The 20,973-nt window shown below is 35.7% G+C and overlaps 1 protein-coding gene across 2 annotated transcripts in view; it reads right to left on the reverse strand.

Moving 5' to 3' along the window:
- The window catches only part of ANAPC1 (anaphase promoting complex subunit 1), a 101,984-nt gene that overhangs the window by 24,853 nt on the left and 56,158 nt on the right, over positions 1-20,973 (reverse strand). For both annotated transcript variants that reach the window (XR_009521505.1, XM_060027358.1), the window contains exons 28-38: positions 18,682-18,953; positions 16,131-16,365; positions 13,901-13,992; positions 12,423-12,557; positions 12,170-12,252; positions 11,206-11,284; positions 10,421-10,495; positions 4,042-4,118; positions 3,404-3,494; positions 3,256-3,309; positions 2,186-2,379 (exon numbers count right to left, since the gene is read on the reverse strand). Coding sequence is in view for 1 of the 2 variants with exons in the window: in XM_060027358.1 (XP_059883341.1) it covers positions 2,186-2,379; positions 3,256-3,309; positions 3,404-3,494; positions 4,042-4,118; positions 10,421-10,495; positions 11,206-11,284; positions 12,170-12,252; positions 12,423-12,557; positions 13,901-13,992; positions 16,131-16,365; positions 18,682-18,953 (1,387 nt within the window). In the remaining variant the exon portion in view is untranslated. The remainder of the gene's footprint in view (positions 1-2,185; positions 2,380-3,255; positions 3,310-3,403; positions 3,495-4,041; positions 4,119-10,420; positions 10,496-11,205; positions 11,285-12,169; positions 12,253-12,422; positions 12,558-13,900; positions 13,993-16,130; positions 16,366-18,681; positions 18,954-20,973) is intronic.

Raw genomic sequence — 20,973 nt, forward strand, 5'->3', positions numbered from 1 at the left:
ATAAACTTTTTGATACCTGTAAGGTGTCAACTGGGGAAAAAAACACAGAAAAATCAGTTCCAGGTCAACTTTAAATCCAAATGTGAATGGAAAAGCTAAAAAACTACTAGAAGATAAATAAGCAAATATCTTCATTTCTGGTGGATAAGAATATATTTCATCAGAAGGACAAAGAAGTACAAACCATAAAAGAAAAATATTAATAATTCTGTTCGTCAAAAGACAACATTAAGAGAGTTAAAAGGCAAGCCACAGAGTAGAAGATAACTACAACATACAAAACTGACAAAGGTCTTGGGATCATAATGATAAGCTAATATGGAATAGTCATATCAAAAGAAACAGAAAGTAGGGACTTCCCTAGTGGCACAGTGGTTAAGAATCCGCCTGCCAATATAGGGGACACGGGTTCGAGCCCTGGTCTGGGGAGATCCCACATGCCGCGGAGCAACTAAGCTCATGTGCCACAACTACTAAGCCTGCGCTCTAGAGTCCGTGAGCCACAACTAGTGAGCCCACATGCCGCAGCTACTGAAGCCTGTGTGCCTAGAGCCCGTGCTCCACAGCAAGAGAAGCCACCTCAGTGAGAAGCCCGCGCACTGCAACTGAAGAGTAGCCCCCGCTCGCCGCAACTAGAGAAAGCCCGTGTGCGCAGCAACGAAAACCCAACACAGCCAAAAATGAATGAATGAATTAACTTTTTAAAAAAGAAACAGAAAGTAGAACAGTGGTTGCCAGGGGGTGGGGGAAGGGGAAATGAAGTATAGCTGTTTAAAGGGTATAGAGTTTCAGTTTTGAAAAATGAAAAAGTTTTGGAGATTGGTTGCACAACAATGTGAATATATCTAATACTACTGAACTGTACATTTAAAAATGGTTAAGATGGGAAATTTTATGTTATGTGTATTATACCACAAATAAAAATTTTTAAATGAATAAACCAATATGAAAATGGGTAGCAAGAGATTTGGACATCACAAGAGGAGACTTTTCAGTTGGCCATTAAAGATATAAAAAGGTGCCAAATACCATTATTCAGGAAAATGGAAATTAAAACCTCAATGAGATACTACTACGTGCCGGCTAAAATTAGGAAGGCTAACAATAACAAGTGTTGACAGGATGGGGAGCAACTGGAACTTCATATGATGCTGATGAGTATATAAAATGGTAAAACCACTCTGGCGTACTGATGGCATTATTTACTGAAATAGAACATACATATATACCCTATGACCCAGTTCTACTCATAGATCTATACATAACAAAATCAAAAACATGTACAAGAACATTCGTAACAGTCCCAAACTAGAAAACAAACATATCCATCACTAACAGAATAAATTAATAACTGTGGTATAACCATACAGTTCAATTCAACAGCACTGAAACATGAATAAACCAATGCTACACGCAACATGGATGAATCTCAAACATAATGTTGAGCAAAAGAAATAAAGCACAAAAGGATACATAGTATATGATTTCATCTGAATTTCAAAAACAGGCAAAACCAGTCAAAGGTGTTAGAAAGCTACGTAGCGGTTATCTTTGGGCAGAAGTAAAGTAACAGTGAATTGGGAGGGACAGAGCAGGGTTGGAGATGGGTTGTCTCGGTTACATCTTGATCTACATAATATCAAACAGATTTTCATACTGTAGGTAGTTCATTGAGTCATGCTCCTATGATTTGCACACTTTTCTGTGTATGGATTTTTATTCAAAACAGATCATTAAAAGCCAAAGAAGTCTTATAAAGGGATGAGGTGGTCAGGAATGATAGATGCTGGAAAGAGAGCAAGAAAGTTGAAAACTAAGGCAATCTCATAGGATTTGGTGACTGAAAGTGTTCATGACCATTATGAGAAAGCAATTTAGTAGAAGAGTAAAGTCATTAATGAGTGGGAACAAGAGGTGATGCAATGAAGTACTGAGTACAGACTCTTCTGAGAAATGCAATGATGCCAAGTGTGTTAGAGAGAGGATGGTAACTCTACTAAGTGGGGCATAAATTGGTGGTTAAACTATGAAAAAGCCCTTTTTAAGTGTAATAATGCCCTGAGATACGCTAATAGCTAGTCAGAATTGAAAATTTTCATGCATCTTCAAAATCAAAATAAGTCACTCTTTGAGATCTTGCTCATGAGATCTTTTCACTGAGGAAAAAATATATATATTCATTTACCTTCCTCCTCCCAAAAACAGAAGTCCAAGGGCCATGTGATGGGCTAAGTGGAAACCATAGTTCATTTCACCACCTGTTTTCATGTGCAAGAAGCGACAAAGCTGCAAAACCTTCAGGTTCCCCGAGCCAGCCATCACCATGGCGAGAGACAGCAGCACCACACTCAGGCAAGTCTCCAGGTTGTAAGGACCTGTCTGGAGACGCAGAAGATGACATACTATAACCGCTGTGCTACCTTTTCTTTATTATCAAAACTAAAGCAGCCAGCATTAGACTACAAATGTTCACAACTTTAAAAAATCTGAAAAAAACAAATATTTTCCCTGATTATGAAATTTAAGTTCCATGTTGAAAATTCAGAAAATAAAGTATCAAAAGGAAATAACAATCACTTGGAATACTAACAGCTGTAAACATTTTGGCTTTCTTTTTCTCCAAATCTTTCCCTGTATCTATGTTGCATTTAATGAAACTGAGATATTACTATACACAGTATTTTTAAGCTTTTTAATCTATTTTATTATGAGCAATCTTCACTCATAAAAAATTCTTACAGAACATGATTTTGATAGCTCCTCTATATAACAGTGTAGATACACCACAGTCCATTTTTTGACTGGTTTTAGATATTTTGATGTTTCCAATTTTCTAATATAAATAATGTTGATTAAATGTGTTGCTGCTTTTTTAACCAAGAAATAAAATCTTGCAGTCTTACTATCATCAGAGCAGCAATCCTCAAAACAACTGCATTTTTACTAAGTACTAATTTTTTCAAAAAGCAGTTACCATGATTCAGTACTGAGCATGGCACAAGGTATGACAATCCATGAAGGTTATGGCTTTTCTTATTTATTTTCTTGTCACAAGAATTAGATACCTTCAAGCATAGTCACGTTCTCACCTAATATCCCAGAACTAAAATACAAAGATAAGCCAAAGCTTCAAATCTCCCGTTCTAAATTCAAAAACTGTGCATATATTTGGCAACATATAAGTAATCGAATTATCAGTGAATTTTCTTCAAGTTTCATTTTATTCCCAAGGAAAATCATCATAAAAAGACTTACTACAGAAGCATTAGGTGCGGACAAATAAGTCATAAAATCTTTTGCAAATTTATGCTGGAAAAACAAAAGAAAAAAATTAAGGTTAAAAGAAGCATACTAAGACTCTGTAAAAAAGAAAACAGAACAAGTAAACGAAGATACTTCTTACCAAACAGTTAAATGCTGATAAGTTTTCTGAGCCAGCAAATCGAAAACCCAGAGACAAACAAGCTCCTGCAATTATGTAGACATGTGCCTGCCTGAAAACAGATCACAAGAAATTTAAATACTGTCCTTGTCTTGCTTTAAAATTCATTATTACTATTATTTGGGGATACAAATAATAAATATTCCTGTTCTCTAAATTATCAATAGTTTATATTCTTCTGGGAATGCTCAACTGTGCCTCTACTCAATCAACTGGACAGATTTCCGTCCGGTTTTCTTCAGTGGAAGCACCATGCGGCTCTTGCTGATAAAGTCGGCCTCTTGCCTGCACTGTTTCATATGCAGCAAAAGAAGGTAATTTTTAACAATCACTGCCAATTTTTTTTAATGGAAAGGATAAAAGAGGAATATGTACAAGTTAAAACTCAGACACCGTTTTTTGAGGGTAAGAACTCTATACTGCAGAGAGCCAAACGAAAAACAAACTTGTGAACATCTGGTAAATAATGGTTAGAAACATGGGGGATTCAGAATAATTACTCAAATCAAGGACAGTATTACTCCTACACAGTATATTCCAATTCATTTATCTGACAGATGCTAGAGTAGCTGATTTGTACTACATGTTTTAGGACTTACGACAAAGTTTCCAAATTCAAATCCTCTGAACACGGCAATTCGATTTCACTGAGAGAGATACTATTTTCTCTTATAATCTGTCAAGACAGAAGGCAAGAATACTTGGACATTAACATTCAAGTTACAAGTATTTAATAATTTGAAGAGTAACATATTGCTTATGGCTATATTTATATAAAATAAGCTTTACCAAACCATCTCATTCAAAGGCATATATTTTAATCACATTGAATGCAATCCAATTTCAAATCTAAGATGGGCCAAATAACTGAATAGGACTGAACGAATATAAACTGGAGGACTTAAGTATATTCTGAATCAATAACAGAGTAATAATGTTTCGTGCAAGTGAACTGAAATGCAAAGATGATGGCCACAGAGCAGAGCTGGGGCAGGAGTGAGGGGAAGCAGCAAGGAAAGTGGAAAAAAGCAGTTGCAGAGAACTCTAACCAGAGACATATATTTCTTACTCATGAACATTTCTAGTATTAAGCCTACCTACCTACCAAAGGTGAGGTTAGTCACCAGATTAATTACCCAAGCTAAACTAAACTGTCAATATGTGAATCTGTAACTATTGTTTAGAAACACATCCCTTTCCTTTTAGTATAAGTGTGAACAAGAATTTATTTTTTAAAAAATATAGACAATATCTAACTTTAACAACCAAGAACTGATTTGATTCTCTTCACTTAAATACAAATAAAAAAGATAAAGCTATATATTCTCTAAACTTATGAATGCAAGTACATAGATGTAAAACTCTGAAGATTTATTCCTATAATTCTTCTTAGAAGACTGTTCAGGGGAGTAATATTTCAGGATGCTTTCCATAATAAATCAATAAGTATTCAGAAGTCGCTTATGATACAATCTTCCTATATACTGAATATCACCAGATCAAAAAACTTGAAATACCTTGTCTCTTTGATAATCTCAGTGAGGTAAGCAACTATGTTGGCTGTGTAATATAGGCTGATAACTACTTCCATTTTTCTTCCTTCCTCTTGTCTTTATTTTCAATTTTGGATGTATTTACTCAGAAATTGAACGACATTCTGAAAAACTGATATAACTCCAAAGTGAGTAATTAATATATTCATGGATAACCTGATTATAACATTCATATAAATAAGCAATATCATACAGGAATGGAATATTTCTATTTTGACAGCAGACATTTACAAGCTCCTTTTTGTCTTCAGAAGAGCATATAGCCTGGAGCTTGAAGGCCTAAGTTCTAATCCCAGCAGGGCCACACACTAGCCCTAGGACCACATCCGTAAAAATGAGCAAAAATAGACCTCCTACCTTCTAGGTGTCTCTGAGAATTAGAGGACTTAACTGACTCAAAGCTCTTAAAATTAATGCTTGGCACATATGCTTTGCAAGTGTTAGCTCCATTATTATCACTATTATAGATCTGCACCATTGCTATCACAAGACCACACTTGATCATAACCACTTTAAAACATCACTAAAAACTTGGGTTATAAATAACTGTGGGGGGACTTCCCTGGTGGCAGAGTGGTTAAGAATCCGCCTGCCAATGCAGGGGACACGGGTTCGAGCCCTGGTCCGGGAAGATCCCACATGCCGCGGAGCAACTAAGCCCATGCGCCACAACTACTGAGCCTGCGTGCCACAACTACTGAAGCCTGTGAGCCTAGACCCGTGCTCCACCACAAGAGAAGCCACAGCAATGAGAAGCCTGCGCACTGCAACGAGAAGGGGCGGGTAGGGAGGGTGGGAGGGAGACACAAGAGGGAGGAGATATGGGGATGTATGTATATGTATAGCTGATTCACTTTGTTACACGGCAGAAACTAACACACCATTGTAAAGCAATTCTACTCCAATAAAGATGTTAAAAAAAAAAAAATGAGCTCCCCACTTGCTGCAACTAGAGAAAGCCCATGCGCAGCAATGAAGACCCAATGCAGCCAAAAAACTTTTTTTAATAAATAAATAAATTTATATATAAAAGAAGAAAGCATGCAGTCCAATTATGTCATAAAATAGTCCTGTTTTAAATAAATACACAGCTGTGGGGGTGGGGAGCACACTTCAACCCAGTCCCTGTAACCTTTTCCATGGTCTCCTAAAGTTTAAAAAATAGCAAGAAATATAAGGAGTAATCAAAGGGAAACATGTAATCACTTAAAGGCAGGTTGAGGCACACAGGAAACGAACAAGAAAAGACCACCAAACTGCCCTGTCTTGTACAGAGTCTTATACAGAAACCTCAAGTTCTGAAGTCCTAACAGCTAGTTTCAGTTTTGCCCCACCTCTTACTAGCTGGATGGTTTTGGACCAGTCTGTCCTCCTTCAATGTAACAGTGATATACTGAACTCTAGCTACTGTGCGCGAGTCGCTAGGAATGAAAGATGGAAAAGACACGGTAGCTGGCCTTGAGAAGTTCATGGTCTAATAGATACACAAACAGATAATCAAAAGTAGTACATCGTTCCTACCCATACAATGGGGGCAATACTTGAACAATTTATAGCACAACACCGCAGAAAAGAAAAACATTAGGCTGTAGAGGAAAGCTTTTTATGAAGGAAAACGTGCTATGAAGATGCTAGTTATTGTATTTGACACATGCCTTAAATTCAAACAAATAAGCAGTTTACAAAGTGACCTTTTTAATCCCACCTTTGATGCTAAGTTGCTCCCTACAAGGGACCCTGCTACAGAATCAATGAGATGAGTGGGCGAGAACTAGGAGAAAGTGGAGAGTGACAGGCAATATCAACCAACAGAACTGTGAACTTATTATATGTCCTACTGTGTATCCCTGATGTAATAAAGACCAAATTTAAAATTATTAAGTCTGAAGTAAAATAAGTATCAGAGAGATAACTTTGTATTAAAAGTCCAAGAGACTTCCCTGGTGGTCCAGTGGTTAAGACTCCATGCTCCCAATGCAGGGGGCCCGGGGTTCAATCCCTGGTCAGGTAACTAGATCCCGCATGTCGCAACTAAGAGCCCACATGCCACAACTAAGTGCCCGCGTGCCGCAAGTAAGAGACCGCATGCCACAACTAAAGATTCCACATGCTGCAACAAAGATCCCACATTCCACAACTAAGACCCAGCACAGCCAAATAAATAAATAAATATTTTTTTTAAAAGTCCAAAGACTACATTTCCACAAAAGTTTAAAGAAAGAACTGACATGAATTTTCACCTTCCATTTGAGAATACAGTTACTTGTGTACATGTTTAACTTCACTTTGTAAACAAAATTTAGTAAAATAAAGTTTTCTCGAAGGCAGTCTACATGTCAGATGCATCTTAAATGCAGCATAGAATTTAATATGGTGTCTTGCATTTGCAAAGGTTCAACAAACATATGCTGAATGAAGAAAAAGTATGTTTTCATCCTACAGTGTACATTTACTTTCCAAAAGGAACTGATACCTCTGACATCTAAATGTGCTGGGAGTTAAATGTCTTCCTGACCCGTGAACCATGTGTGATCAGGGCAGACTCAGCCTCCAGAGGATAAAAGAACTGAACTAAAATTAGAACCGGCAGACAAGAGACAGGGTTTGACATTTGATTACAAGTAAATTAACTGCCTGCTTTAAAACAAAATGTATTTGTGTGTGTACACAAATACACACACAGAGATATGTATGTATGTACATATGTATCAACACTCTTTAGAGGAATACAACAGAAACTAGAGTCTTCAAAGACAACATGCACAATGTCCCAGATACAAATCAAAATTACTTAACATAAGAACAAGAAATGCAACATATTCTCAGAAGAAAAGACCATGGAAAACAATCCTGAAATGACCACACTGTTGGCATTATAAGGGAAGGATTTTAAAGCAGTTCTAACTAGAAGGACAGTATGCCCATAATGAGTGAAAATCTCATCAAAAAAAGTAGAAATTATTTTTAAAAAAAGGAAAAACTAAAAGGTACAGTAAATGTAATTTTAAAATTCACTTCATGTACTTAATAGGAAAATAAAATGCCTGAAGAGTGAATGAACAGAAAGATAAATCAATAGAAACTTGCAATCTGTAGAAAAGACAGAAAAAGAATAAAAGACCAGTCACCTCATATATACACTACCAAATGTAAAACAGATAGCTAGTGGGAAGCAGCACATAGCACAGGGAGATCAGCTCGGTGCTTTGTGACCACCTAGAGGGGTGGGATAGGGAGGGTGGGAGGGAGACGCAAGAGGGAAGAGATATGGAGATATATGTATATGTATAACTGATTCACTTTGTTATAAAGCAGAAACTAACACACCATTGTAAAGCAGTTATACTCCAATAAAGATGTTAAAAAAAAAAAAAAAAAAAAAGACCAGTCATCTAATTTTTGACAAAGGAGGCACAGGAATACAATAAGGAGAAGGTGTTTTTAGAAACAGTGTTGGCACAACTAAATGTCTATATTTTTTTAAATGAAAACCTTAACCCTTATCCTTGTACCATAAACAAAATTACTTTGAGATGAATTACGTAATTATACATAAAAGCTAAAACATCAGGGCCTTTAGAAAAAAATAAATCTTCAGGCTAGGCAAATATTTTTTCCATAGGACACAAAAAACAACCACAAAATTGAAAGTTGATAAATTAGACATTATCACATTTTTTTAAATTTTCTACTCATCAAAAATAGTACTAAGAAAATGAATGGGCAAGTCAGATTAAGAGGGATATTTGCAAAACATTTATCTGACAAAGGATAGCTTTCCAGAATATATAAAAAATTCTAGCATCTCAGTAATAAAAAGATAAACAATACAAAAATTTTTTTAATGGGCAGAAGATATAAATAGACATTTCATTTAAAAAAGATATATGAAGAAGCAATAAGCAAATGAAAACGTTCTCAACATGCAAACTGAAACTACAATAAGGTATCATTACATATTGACCAGCAGAGCTAAAATTAAAAAGACTAACACCACCAAATACTGGCAAGATGTGCAGCAGCCGCAGGACATGCAACAGCCAGCATTCTCATATACTGTTGGTCCAAGAGTAAAATGGTGCAACGTCTTTGGAAAAACGTTTACCGGTCCTTATAAAACTAAACATACTGCTACTCTATGCCTCAGTAATTCCAATACTAAGTATTTACTCAAGAGACACTAAAACATAAATCCACACGTATATCTGCATAAGAATACTTATGGTACCAAAACCTGGAACGAGCCCAGGCATCCAACAAAAGAGAATGAAAAAAGAAACTGTGGTATATTCATACAATGGGATACTACTTAACAATAAAAAGGTTGAACTACTCATATACTCAATGGTGTCTCAAAATCATGCTGAGTGAAAGAAGTCTTATACAAAAGGGTATACATTGTGATTCCATTAATATTAAGTTCTGTATCGGGCAAAGTAATATATTTTGGGGAAAAAAATCAGAAAATTGGTTGTCTTGGGGATGGGGAGTAAGTGCACAGACTGAGTGGGAAGGGAACTTCTGGCCATTTTGATAAAGGTTTGTTTCCATGAATTTATACATTAGTTGAATCCTATCAAATAGTATAATTAAAGTTTGTGCAGTACATTATATACAAATTTTACCTTAAAAGGAAAAGAAAAGAGGTAAATATTGAATAACACACATGCTGAAGTACTTAGGGAAAAGTGTATGATTATCTGTAACTAACTTTGAAATTGATCAAAAAATAATGGGTTGGATAGAGGAAGAGATAAATGGATAGATATGTGATTAAACAAGTTTATACAGTAAAATATTAATTGTAGAATCTAATTGGTTGTATGGGTGTTTGTATAAAGTTCTTTCAGCCTTTATTTTGAAATTTTCTCATTAAAACATTGGAGGGAGCACTCTAGCATTCTGAAGGATAAACAGATTTATTTTCTAAATAAAAAGGTACTGAGGACATGGACAATTAAAGGGCAATATTTAGTTACAATACTTACAATATTTGATTTGGAGTTTTTACAGAAGAGTCTGTTTATTTTTAACTATTTGGCTTATTGCGTAAACATGCCATAAAGTAATTAAAACAACTTCTTACATACAAGGTAAAAAATTGTCACAAAGTATAACAGTACTTTAGATAAATGTATCCTTATTTAGGATAAAAATGTCAAAAATACTTTTATAGAGTTCTTTGATACATTTAATTTTTAAAAATCAGCATTTCTAGTGCTCTGTAACCGAAAAAGGAAGGCTGTGGTCTGTGCTCAGCATACAACCTTAAAATGACAGTTCCTACGTTTTCAAGAAATACAGTAATCATAACCATCACTATTGCCTTCAAAAGAAAAAGTATTTTATAGGTTTTAGAAAATCCCATAGGAAATCATAATTTTATGTGATTAAAGATATAATAATATTTATTATACATACGTACTTGAGGAACGTTGCTATCAACCCACTTGGAATTTGGTAAAATATCATCCCACAAAATCAGGCATCGAGCAAGCGTCTTAAAAAATGCAATACAGAACAATTAATTACAGCAGGCAAAGTTCACAGATTTTGTAACAATGATAATACTGTTAATAGAACAATTTAAGAATTAGTTCCCAACTGATGAAAATTTTGAAAAACAAAGTATATAGTATCAACCTAAGCCACTCATTAAAATAAACAGAAGATTTACATTTATCTCAAAAAATCTCAAATTGACTTGATCATCACTGAAGTTTGGAGGAGTTGGAGAGAAGTTTTTAAAACTTGCTCCATAGAAGAAAAATCATAAAGAAAAGAATCATACATACATCTGTCTACATAATTTAAAGCCTTTCATATGCTAAAAGCATAAACATTGTAGAAAATGGAAAATCTGAATCAAATTTATGTCAAACAGTTACTGTAACTAATTATACCCTTAATAGTATTATTGCATTCTTAATAATAATGAAAGAATGTAAAATAAAGTAGTAATGAAGCCCCAGTGTCTTGTTACTTATTAGGAAGTTTTGAATAATAATGTGAAACGTTAAAATGTCACTCCAAGTATTATATATCAAGGTGGTTGTCTTTCCTGGCAATTCCTACAGTTATATTTGGGAAATTTCAAAAGAACACTACCAATTATATATACACATGATGGATTAACAGTAAAGCTCCCTCGTGGAGACATTTTATAGACTCCTCATGTTAACAGAAATTAAAAATTGCCAAGTACCATACCCTAAGTAAGAGAAATTCTGGCTTCACAAAGTCCAGCAAATACATGGTGTCGGGAGCTCGGAGCCAATCTGCAATGGATCTGTTGGTGGTGGATACCAATAAGCGTTATTGCTCAAGAAGAGAATAAGAGCATCAAGACCACAAGACAGATTTCAAGAATTTTCTTTCCACTCCAACCACTGTCCTATTTTTTCCCATAGTACTTCACGTCCTCCAACGTAATACTTAGTATGTATGTATTTCTTACTATAAGTTTCCTAAGGGCAGATATTTTTAGCTCTCTTTTGTTAAATGAAACATCTCCAGTGCCAAGAAAGCAATGTCATATACTTTCATCCAAAAAGTAGATGAATAAACCTGTTTTTAACCACTTTGTTAATTTTGCAAACATTCACTTTGTCTAAAAAAAGAATTTACAACATTGAAAACTTTCTTTAATCTTAGAATGTTTTTTAAATTAAAAGACTTAAAATGCAACTTAACTTACTCTTCTATACAAAATGTAAAAGAATAAACACCAAACATCTACTTTCAAGTGTCAGCACTAATTACAGGGCTTGAGGAGGCAGACGGAATAGCTGTTAGGAAAGCTCCTGAACTAAGCAGAAACCATTTTTATGAATGGTAACCAGGAATATAATAATGCTAAGTATTTCTGATCTACCCAGGCCTCATAACAACAAGCAAAATTAATGAAAAGGAATTTAGACATTGTCTGTCAGTGACATCAACTATAAAATAAAAGTGAATAGAAACTGGCAACTGTATTATCAAATATCATTAAAATAACCAAATGTATTATTTCTAGATAAAACTCTATATAACTTGTAGTACCTGAGAGCACTAAAATCAGGCTGATCTAGCACAGGAGAGGTAAACACAGTAAAATAATTTAGTTTTACTACTGAGGTCAGAAAGGAAGTCACATGGTCATGGCAAAGGATGGGGTGAGGAGGTGCGGTACCTGTTATTGGTTTTTAAGTAGATCATGGCCAAAGCGAGAGTGGCACCTGGACAAGTTACATCCACATTTATGGTATCTCCTTCCTATCAAAAGAAAAGTTTGTATAAAAGAGCTCTGAATTATTATAAAATTCTTCTGAATACTAACCTATGCTTAAAATTAACATAGTTACACATGTTGGTATGAAAACTACTATTTTCAAATTAACTTCTTAGCTTCCAGAAGTTTGATCTGTTGCTTGATTTGGACTTACTTTGATTTGATAACTTGGAGATTTATGTTTCTCCCTGTGCATCCCTGCTTGAAAGCGCCTGTGGCCTCCAACCATGTACTGATAAAGCTGCTCGGGCACATTGAGATCAGACATACCTATCAAATTACTGCCGTGCTGTAAACGAAGTAACAGACAAGGGAAAGGAAATTTTACAGAGTAAGATCCATAACACATACCCATAACAAAGAAAACAATAAACTAACTTCAAAGCCAGTCTTCTGGGTTTTTTATCAATTAAAATCTCATGAGTTAATACTCAGTCTGTTAATAATTCACATTAAAAATTATACAGGCAAGTTAATACTTTCATTTCATAAAATACATAAAGGCTTCAAAATACAGCTTCAAAATACAGTTAACTGCATTAACAGTTAAAGAAAATATTAGGCAGGTAAATGAACCCTGAACTATGAACACCTGAATCCTTTCATTATCGTGCCTGTGAACTAGTCCAGCAATAATAACCATAATAATAACTTAGTGAACGCTTAACGCTCTTCCAGGCATGATTCTGTATGTTTAACATGGATTAACTTACTTAATAAGACAATTCGATCAAATAGCTACTATTTTACAGGTGAGGAAAGGGAGGCACAAAGAGATTACGCCCAAGGTTACATAGTTAGTAAGGAGCAGCAGTGGATATAAAACAAGGCAGTCTGGTTCCACAGTCCGTCGAGCTGCTTAACTACTAGAAAATACTGTAGTTAACCGATGTCAGGACTCACTGGTCAGGACCAGAATTCACGTCCCAATTCCCAGTATGATGCTTTTCCATTGTTTTATCTGCCTCTTTAGTTCATGTGTCAAATGTGAAGAGTCAAAAGCCTAAACGACAGTCGACTTTCTTTATATAATTCGGTTTCAGTATAACACTGTATTGGTGGTTCTTCAAAGGACCCACATTCCAGCTGACGTAGTCATTTAATGTTTTTCTGGTAACCCTACACTACGTCTACTGGATGGGGTTAAAGATGGGGAGTCAGAATGATACTGCATTCTGTCACAAAGCAGCTGCTATTGTGGCAACGTTCTGGGATACCTAGTGAACACCAGGGCACCGAAAGAGAGTTCTGGTTTATCTCTAGTCCTACAGACTCTTAAGGCTCCCCATCATACACCCATTTTCACTTTTTTCTGTTTTCTTACTGAGTGAACTGTCGTTTCTTCATCTTATGTCTTGAACTCTTTTCGAAAAACTTCATTCCCTTAGTTCATTCATGAACACTTATATCTAAGCCGGGGGGAAGAAACCTTAAAGCCCCATTCTTCACTACAATTTCTCTCCATTTCCAAATCTGGCACTTTGAAAAATATCCAGAAAGAAGAAAGAGCTGAGAATCACAGTAAGTTAAGTCACAGTACGGCAGAGTGGTATTCAGAGTAAAGTGTCAAGGCTACTCCCTCAACAAGCAGAATTTGTAACTGAAGCAACTGCAGGCACAGACTCTGCTTACCCCCAAGCAAACCATGCCCAGAGCCAAGCCAGCAGCCAAAGAGTAAGACTCTCTGTCCGTGCAGTATTCCATTTCAGGACCAGGGGGCCGTCCTATAAAACAAAAAGTAACACAATTCAAACTGGCCTCTTAAAACCCTAACTCGTAAAAGTTTTAGAGTTAACTTTCTAGTAAGTTGCATAAGAACTATGGATTCAATATAACCCCACTAAGAAAGATCTGACGTTATCACAAATGGTGTCCACAACTAACAGTTTACCACAAAATAAACCCCAAACATGGTTCTTCTAATTTGCCAATCTGAAAGCAATCACTTTAAAATACTGTCAAACCTTGAGTTTTATAAAAAAAAAAAAAAAAAAATTACCAAAAAAGGGGAAAAAATTTTTTAAAGGGAGGGATGCTCAAAAAAGCTTCAATTTGTAATTTCTTTCCTTTTGTTTTTGTTTTGTTAGCTTCAAATCTATTCAGATGTGGTAAAAAAATGTTCAAATACTGATAAGGAACAGGAAGGACACTCCCTTTAAGTTTTTAAGAATGTTAAATATTATGCATCCAGACACTTATTTTGAATCTATATAATACTGAGCCTTACTATCATAGAATTTCTCTGTATCGATGCTCTAAGTTTGACTGGATGCAAAATTCATACTTTAAAAAGTACCCCCTAATTCTAACTCCACCCCTTTTAGGGCAGCAAAATGTATTATATATAAAGACCCCTTCCACCAAAGAAAAAGTTCCCATTCCTGGAATTTCATCCCCAGGAAAAAGATTTTTTTAAAAAGAAAGAAAAATTATACACAAGTAATCAGTGTAATGTTTACTGCTTAATTAGCAAAGAATTAAAAACCACCTAAAAGTCCTGAAAATAAGACAATGATTAGGCAATTTATAGAAAACCAACTCAATGAGCTATCCCACAATATAAAATTAATTTTAAAAGCCATTTATGACAATGATATATGAAAAGAGCAGTACAAAAACAGTACGTACAGTCTGACTGTAATTATACAAAAGAGCATACGCATATGAATCCAGATGAAATCTTCTGTATACAATGTGAAAGAGGTGTACTATGGCTGTGAGATATGTATAATGTTGGCACCATTAGATATCATTATGATATAGCCAAAGAATGTTAATTACCTTGCAGATGAACAAGCTTTAAAAGCCAGTCCTGAGTATCTTCTGAATAAGTGTTTCTCAGACCAATCACTTATGCTATTACATATTTTGCTGACAGGAAAATTTTAGTTTTGTGAATATTTCATCACTGTAGTTGACTACACTGTTGATTCCAATTCTTCAGTGCCCTACAGCGCCAGTTATAAATACATCCACACTCCTGACAGAGTTTCCTCTGTACCTGAACGTGTGACTGGCTTTGAACTAGGATCCTGGCTGGCACAAGGTAAGCAAAGGCCTAAAATGCGCTTCCATTATTTGGTTCTCCCTCTTGCCCTTCTGACATCACCATAAAAGAAGCCTGGGTCCCAGAATAAGGCATTTGGAGCAGAGTCTAAGCAGCAGACCCATAGATCTACAGCCTGAAGCAGAGATGCCCAGGAAAATTTTGTGGCTATCCTGAAATATATGTAGAAAGATCCTGAACAGGATAGAACAAGACATGCAAGTATGTATCTAAATTACTGAGCGTACCAATAATACTAATAGCATTTCCATTTCTCAGAAGAAGATGATAACACGTAAGACACGTTTCCAAAGAATGCAGACTTACGATAAAACATAAAAAATGCCTTTTATCATGAACATATCCACCAGCATATAGAGGAAAGCCGGAATCAATCACTTCCATTCTGTTAGAAGTGTTGTTGTCCAACAGAATAAACATTGTGCTTTTAGGGATCAAAACAATCAACTTTGAACTTTAAGTGTAGACCATTGCCAGACACTGCCTGGCAAAGACAGAGCAGGATAAGCAGCATGCTCACATGTGATTAAGACCCTAGGCTACCTCGTTAAATGGGGCCACTGGAGCTCAATAATGGGCTGGCCAAGGAAGTATGCAGACCAATAACCTGCATAGTAACATCAGCCTTGGAAAACATTACTTTGTAGTTGTTTTCTTTATTAGTATAGCTCATTCTATGCTCACAAAAGCTACTATTTTTTCCTTAATTTTTATAATCTTACTATCATTTTTACTTTGGTTCCTGTGGAATGGTAAGAATACACTTAGGAAACCGCAGCACTATTAATGCCATACCTATTTCAGCCAACAAGACTTCCGCGGTATGCCTGTGAGCTGTCCCTTGATAAACAAGGCCGACGCCGACCACTGCAGCCACTTGGACGTTGTGAGGAACATCAAGCTCTGTGGACGTTGGGGGCAGGAGAGCAGGAATGTGGATGCTAAGAAGCCGTGTAATCGACATATCCATGGTGCCTAGTTTAGCAGCAGAAACACCAAGGAGCAGCCCAATGCTTGTCATCTCATGACCCTAAGACAGAAAAAAGAATGAGACTTAAGTCACTACCAAAACAAATAGGTAGTTTTAAATAAGATACTGCCTGCCAGTACTGTGACAGGCAGTGAGAAGCTCCAAGAATACACAAGCAAACTAAACAGACAGGTCCTTGTTCTGATGAAGTCAGTGCCCTTGGGGAAGGGAAAGTGTTAAACTAAAAAATACATATTATTGAAAACTCATCAAATGAAAAAGTATAAAGATTATGAAAGAGTATTTTAACAGAGCCTACTTTAGATTAGAAGGGACTGGAGAATTATTAAGAATCTCTAGAAAGTAAAATTTACAATAGAATGAGTACAAATTAGCCAGGCAAAGTGGCAAGAAGGGAAGGCACTCAAATTTACAAAGTGAGAGAGAATGATGACAGGTGAGGGAAAAACATGTAAATGATGCTGAGATGATTAAAAAAAAAACCCTCACATTGATATTCAATTGACTACAAGGTGCCAAGACAATTCAATGGGAAAAGAAGAGTTTTTACAAAAAACGATGCTGTGATACCTATACAGCCACTTGCAAAAGAATGAAATTGAACCCCTTCCTGACATCATACATAAAAATTAACTTCAACTAAGATGTAACTAAAAGTAAAAAAAAAAAAAAAACTCTTAGAAGAAAACTTATGCTATTACATATTTTGCTGACAGGAAAATTTTAGTTTTGTGAATATTTCATCACTGTAGTTGACTACATTGTTGATTCCAATTCTTCACTGCCCTACAGTGCCAGTTATAAATAGGTGTATATATAGGTGTAAATCTATGTAATAGATACTAGATACAAAAGAGCATACGCATATGAATCCAGATGAAATCTTCTGTATACAATGTGAAAGAGGTGTAACAGATATAAATCCAAGTGATCTTGTGCTAGGCAGTAACTTCTTAGATACGACATCAAATGCACAGTAACCAAAGAAAAAGTAGATGAACTGGACTTCATCAAAATTTAAAACTTTTGCGCTTCAAAGACACCATCAGAAAGTCAAAAGACAACACAAGGGCAGAAAATTTTTGCAAATCATGTATCTGTTAATGGACTGGTATTCAGATTACATAAGGAACTCTTACGACTCAACAACAAAGACAGCCAATTAGAAAATAAGCAAAGGATTTGAATAGACATTTCTCCAAAGATGACATACAAATGACCAATAAGCACATGTAAAGATGTTCAATATCATTAGCCATCAGGGAAATAAATGCAAATCAAAACCACACTGAGATATTACTTCACACCTACTAGGATGACTATAATTAAAAAGACAGATAATAACAAGTGTTGGCAAGAGTGCAGAGAAATTGGAACCCTTATGTATTGCTGGTGGGATTACAAAATGGTGCAGCCACTCTGGAAAACAATTTGGTAGTTCTTCAAACTTTAAAACAAAGGGATACCATATGATGCAGCAATTCCACTCCTAGGAGTATACCCAAGAGAAATGAAAACATTCATCCACACAAAAATGTGTATATAAATGTTCATAGTAGCATTATTCATAATAGTCAAAAAGTAGTAATAACTCACGTATCCATCAACTGATGAATGGAAAAATAAAATACGGTATATCCATACAATGAATATGTATTCAGCAATAAAAAGGAATGAAGTGCTAATACATGGTACAACATAGACAAACCTTGAAAACATTACGGTAAGCAAAAGAAGCCAGTCATAAAAGACCATATATTGTTTGGTTCCACTTATATGAAATGTCCACAGTAGGCAAATCCATAGAGACAGCAAGTACATTAGCAGTTTGCCAGGGGCCGGAGGGAAAGGGGAACGGAGAGTGACTGCTACTAGGTAGGGGTTCCTTCATGGGGTGATGAAGATGTTCTAAAATTAACAGTGGTAATGGATGCACAACTCTGTGAATATAGTAAAAACCACTGAATTGTGTACTTCATATGGGTGAACTTTTATGGCAGAGAAGTGGAAAAGTTTACGCCAAGAGAGTTTGGTCGGCCAAGGAGCTAATACAAGCAGTCTCTATGGCTGGAGCATAGGGAGCAAGGAAAAGAGAAGCACAAAGTAAGGCTGGGGAAGTGAGTAGGATCACACAGGCTCCTAGAATGTACATTAAGAGCAATGGAAGATCACTGAACAGTTTGACCAGGGAAGTGATATATTCTAACTTACACTTTAGAAAGATTTTTCTGCCTGCTGTGAGAAGAATGCACTTAGAGGTACAAGATTGAAGAAGAGCAAACAGAACAACTAGGAGCTACTGTAATAGCCCAGGGGAGAGGCACAATGCCAGGAGCTGGCAGCACAAGCTCTCACCTTGGTCAGGTAGTCATGGATATTGAGAGTAGCCAGCTTGGTAAGGTGCCCGTTCAGACCCAGGGCCATGAGAAAGCCAGCATACTCATTGGCTAACTCGGCGTGCTTGGGCTTATTGTAGACAATCCAGGCTGAGTCGATCTGGGAGGCAGGGGCTATCTTCAGGCCGGCAGCCACACCATTATGGAAGCTGGCCCAGCTGGTCATGTTGGGAGGCACATCGATGTTGCCACTGTTCAGGTCTACTGTTGTGTTCCGAGGGGGTGCCCGCCCTATTCAGGCAAACAAAATTTAAAATTGAGAGAACAAAAATTCAGAAACCAAAATTGTTACATTTAGATTCTTTGAGAACAGAGATCACTTTTCTACATTCAAAACCCTTAACCCCATAATACCTGTAATGATGTTAGGTTACTATGCATACTTAAAGTTTTATACATGTGAGTCAAACTTGATGCAAGGTAGAAAAACCTTAACTGTATAAAATAATTCACTGTCCTTTCTGCTAAAATATATGGGACTATAATAAGATAACTGATACCAATTTAACTGTGTACAGATCTGATTAGGATACCCATTGCTTTGAAATCTGTCTTTCAAACAGCAGGAAGCTCACCGAAAAATAAAATGAAAATTAACATCACAAACTACATGAATAATAATTCCAACATGTGACTGACAACAATGTTAATTTCAAATGTGCCATCCCATCTTTTTCTCTGGACGTTACGGAAAAATGATTGTTTTTAAAAAAGACAAGGAGCTTTATAAATTTGCTCTATCTCTTATCTATACATCTCTCTATATGATATAGAAATCTAACTACACACTATTGGTAAAAATGCCAAATTGCATTCAAAGATACCTATATAAAAAACATTTTATACACCTGAGTTACCCAGTGAACCATAAAAGAGTATTCACTAAATTTAAATTTGTGGTCAACTTATTTAAGAACAGTATAAATTAAATGTTCATGATGCTATGTTCTCTTTGAATGCCTTTTCTTGAGTGTTTTGACTACACTGCATACCCGCCAATACTGAATTATCTCTATATTTTTAATATTCTGTATTAGCTCAAGTCATGGATGACTGTTTAAAATAAATATTCTAAATACAGTAAGTCCCTTACATACGAACTTTCAAATTGCTAACTTTCAAAGATGCAAATGTGCGTTCACGTGTCCAATCTCGTAAGTTAGTTCACATGTCTGGTGTATGCTGTCACGTGTGTGCATCCTCTACAAGTGGTTGTGCTTTTGTGTACTTTACTGTACAGTACTGTATAGAGTACAATAGTACAGTATCTTTATTTCAAGCCCAGGATGTCCAGAAGCAAGCGTAAAAGCAGCAGTGATGTAGCTGGTACAGTGTAGCCAATTGTGTTAGTTGGGTATCTAGGCTAACTTTGTTGGACTTACGAACAAATTGGACTGATGAACGTGCTCTCGGAACTGAACTCGTTCATATGTAGGGGACTTACTGTATTGCATACAGTTATACAGTTCGCTAGAGGTTTGAAAATATGGTTTTAAAGGCGTTCTGAAAGTTATGTAAATTTTAATTAGATGCATAGTGTCTTGTTTGTAGTCTATATACACATACACACACATACACAGACACAAGCATAAAATAAGATATATTTGTATTTACCATTTGCTTTTTGTACCTAAGAGCTAACTCAAATGCTGGTCTGTGATAGCACCACACTGGTGACAAGTTCATGAGTTATACTTTTACTTTCTCAAAAAGGGCAGAGAGATTAATATGAAAAAGCAAGTAAAATTTCTAAAACAACAATTCAACATATGTATAAGACATAATTTTTATACACAAGAGAAAATAAAAGGCAAAGGGTAAAGCAAATTTTCTTCGATAAGAATAATTACATACAAAAGCACAATAGGCCAAACCAGTGTCAGTTAAGGAACTAAAGTGAACGTTTTTTTCCTAAATGAATTTATTATTAAAACAAGATCATCTTTTGGCGGGGGGCAGTGCTGGTCTGGGAGGATGCTCACTCACTATATAGTAAATTTTTAAAAACAATTTCTAAAACAGGTTTAAATTTTCTGATAAACAAATATAAAATTATAAAATGGAGAAATAAAATTGGGAAACAAATAAACCAAAGTGTTATTTAACATTAGTGAACTCTAACAAGTTGGGACTACTATGAGTGGCCATTTTTTCTTTTTGCGTAGTATATTTTCTTGTTTTTGTACAAGCATCATCTATTCATACTAAGACATAACAAGACATTTTAAGACTAAATATTTTTACATATTGA

This window comes from Delphinus delphis, chromosome 12 (genome assembly GCF_949987515.2).
Source record: "Delphinus delphis chromosome 12, mDelDel1.2, whole genome shotgun sequence".
NCBI lineage: Eukaryota > Metazoa > Chordata > Mammalia > Artiodactyla > Delphinidae > Delphinus > Delphinus delphis.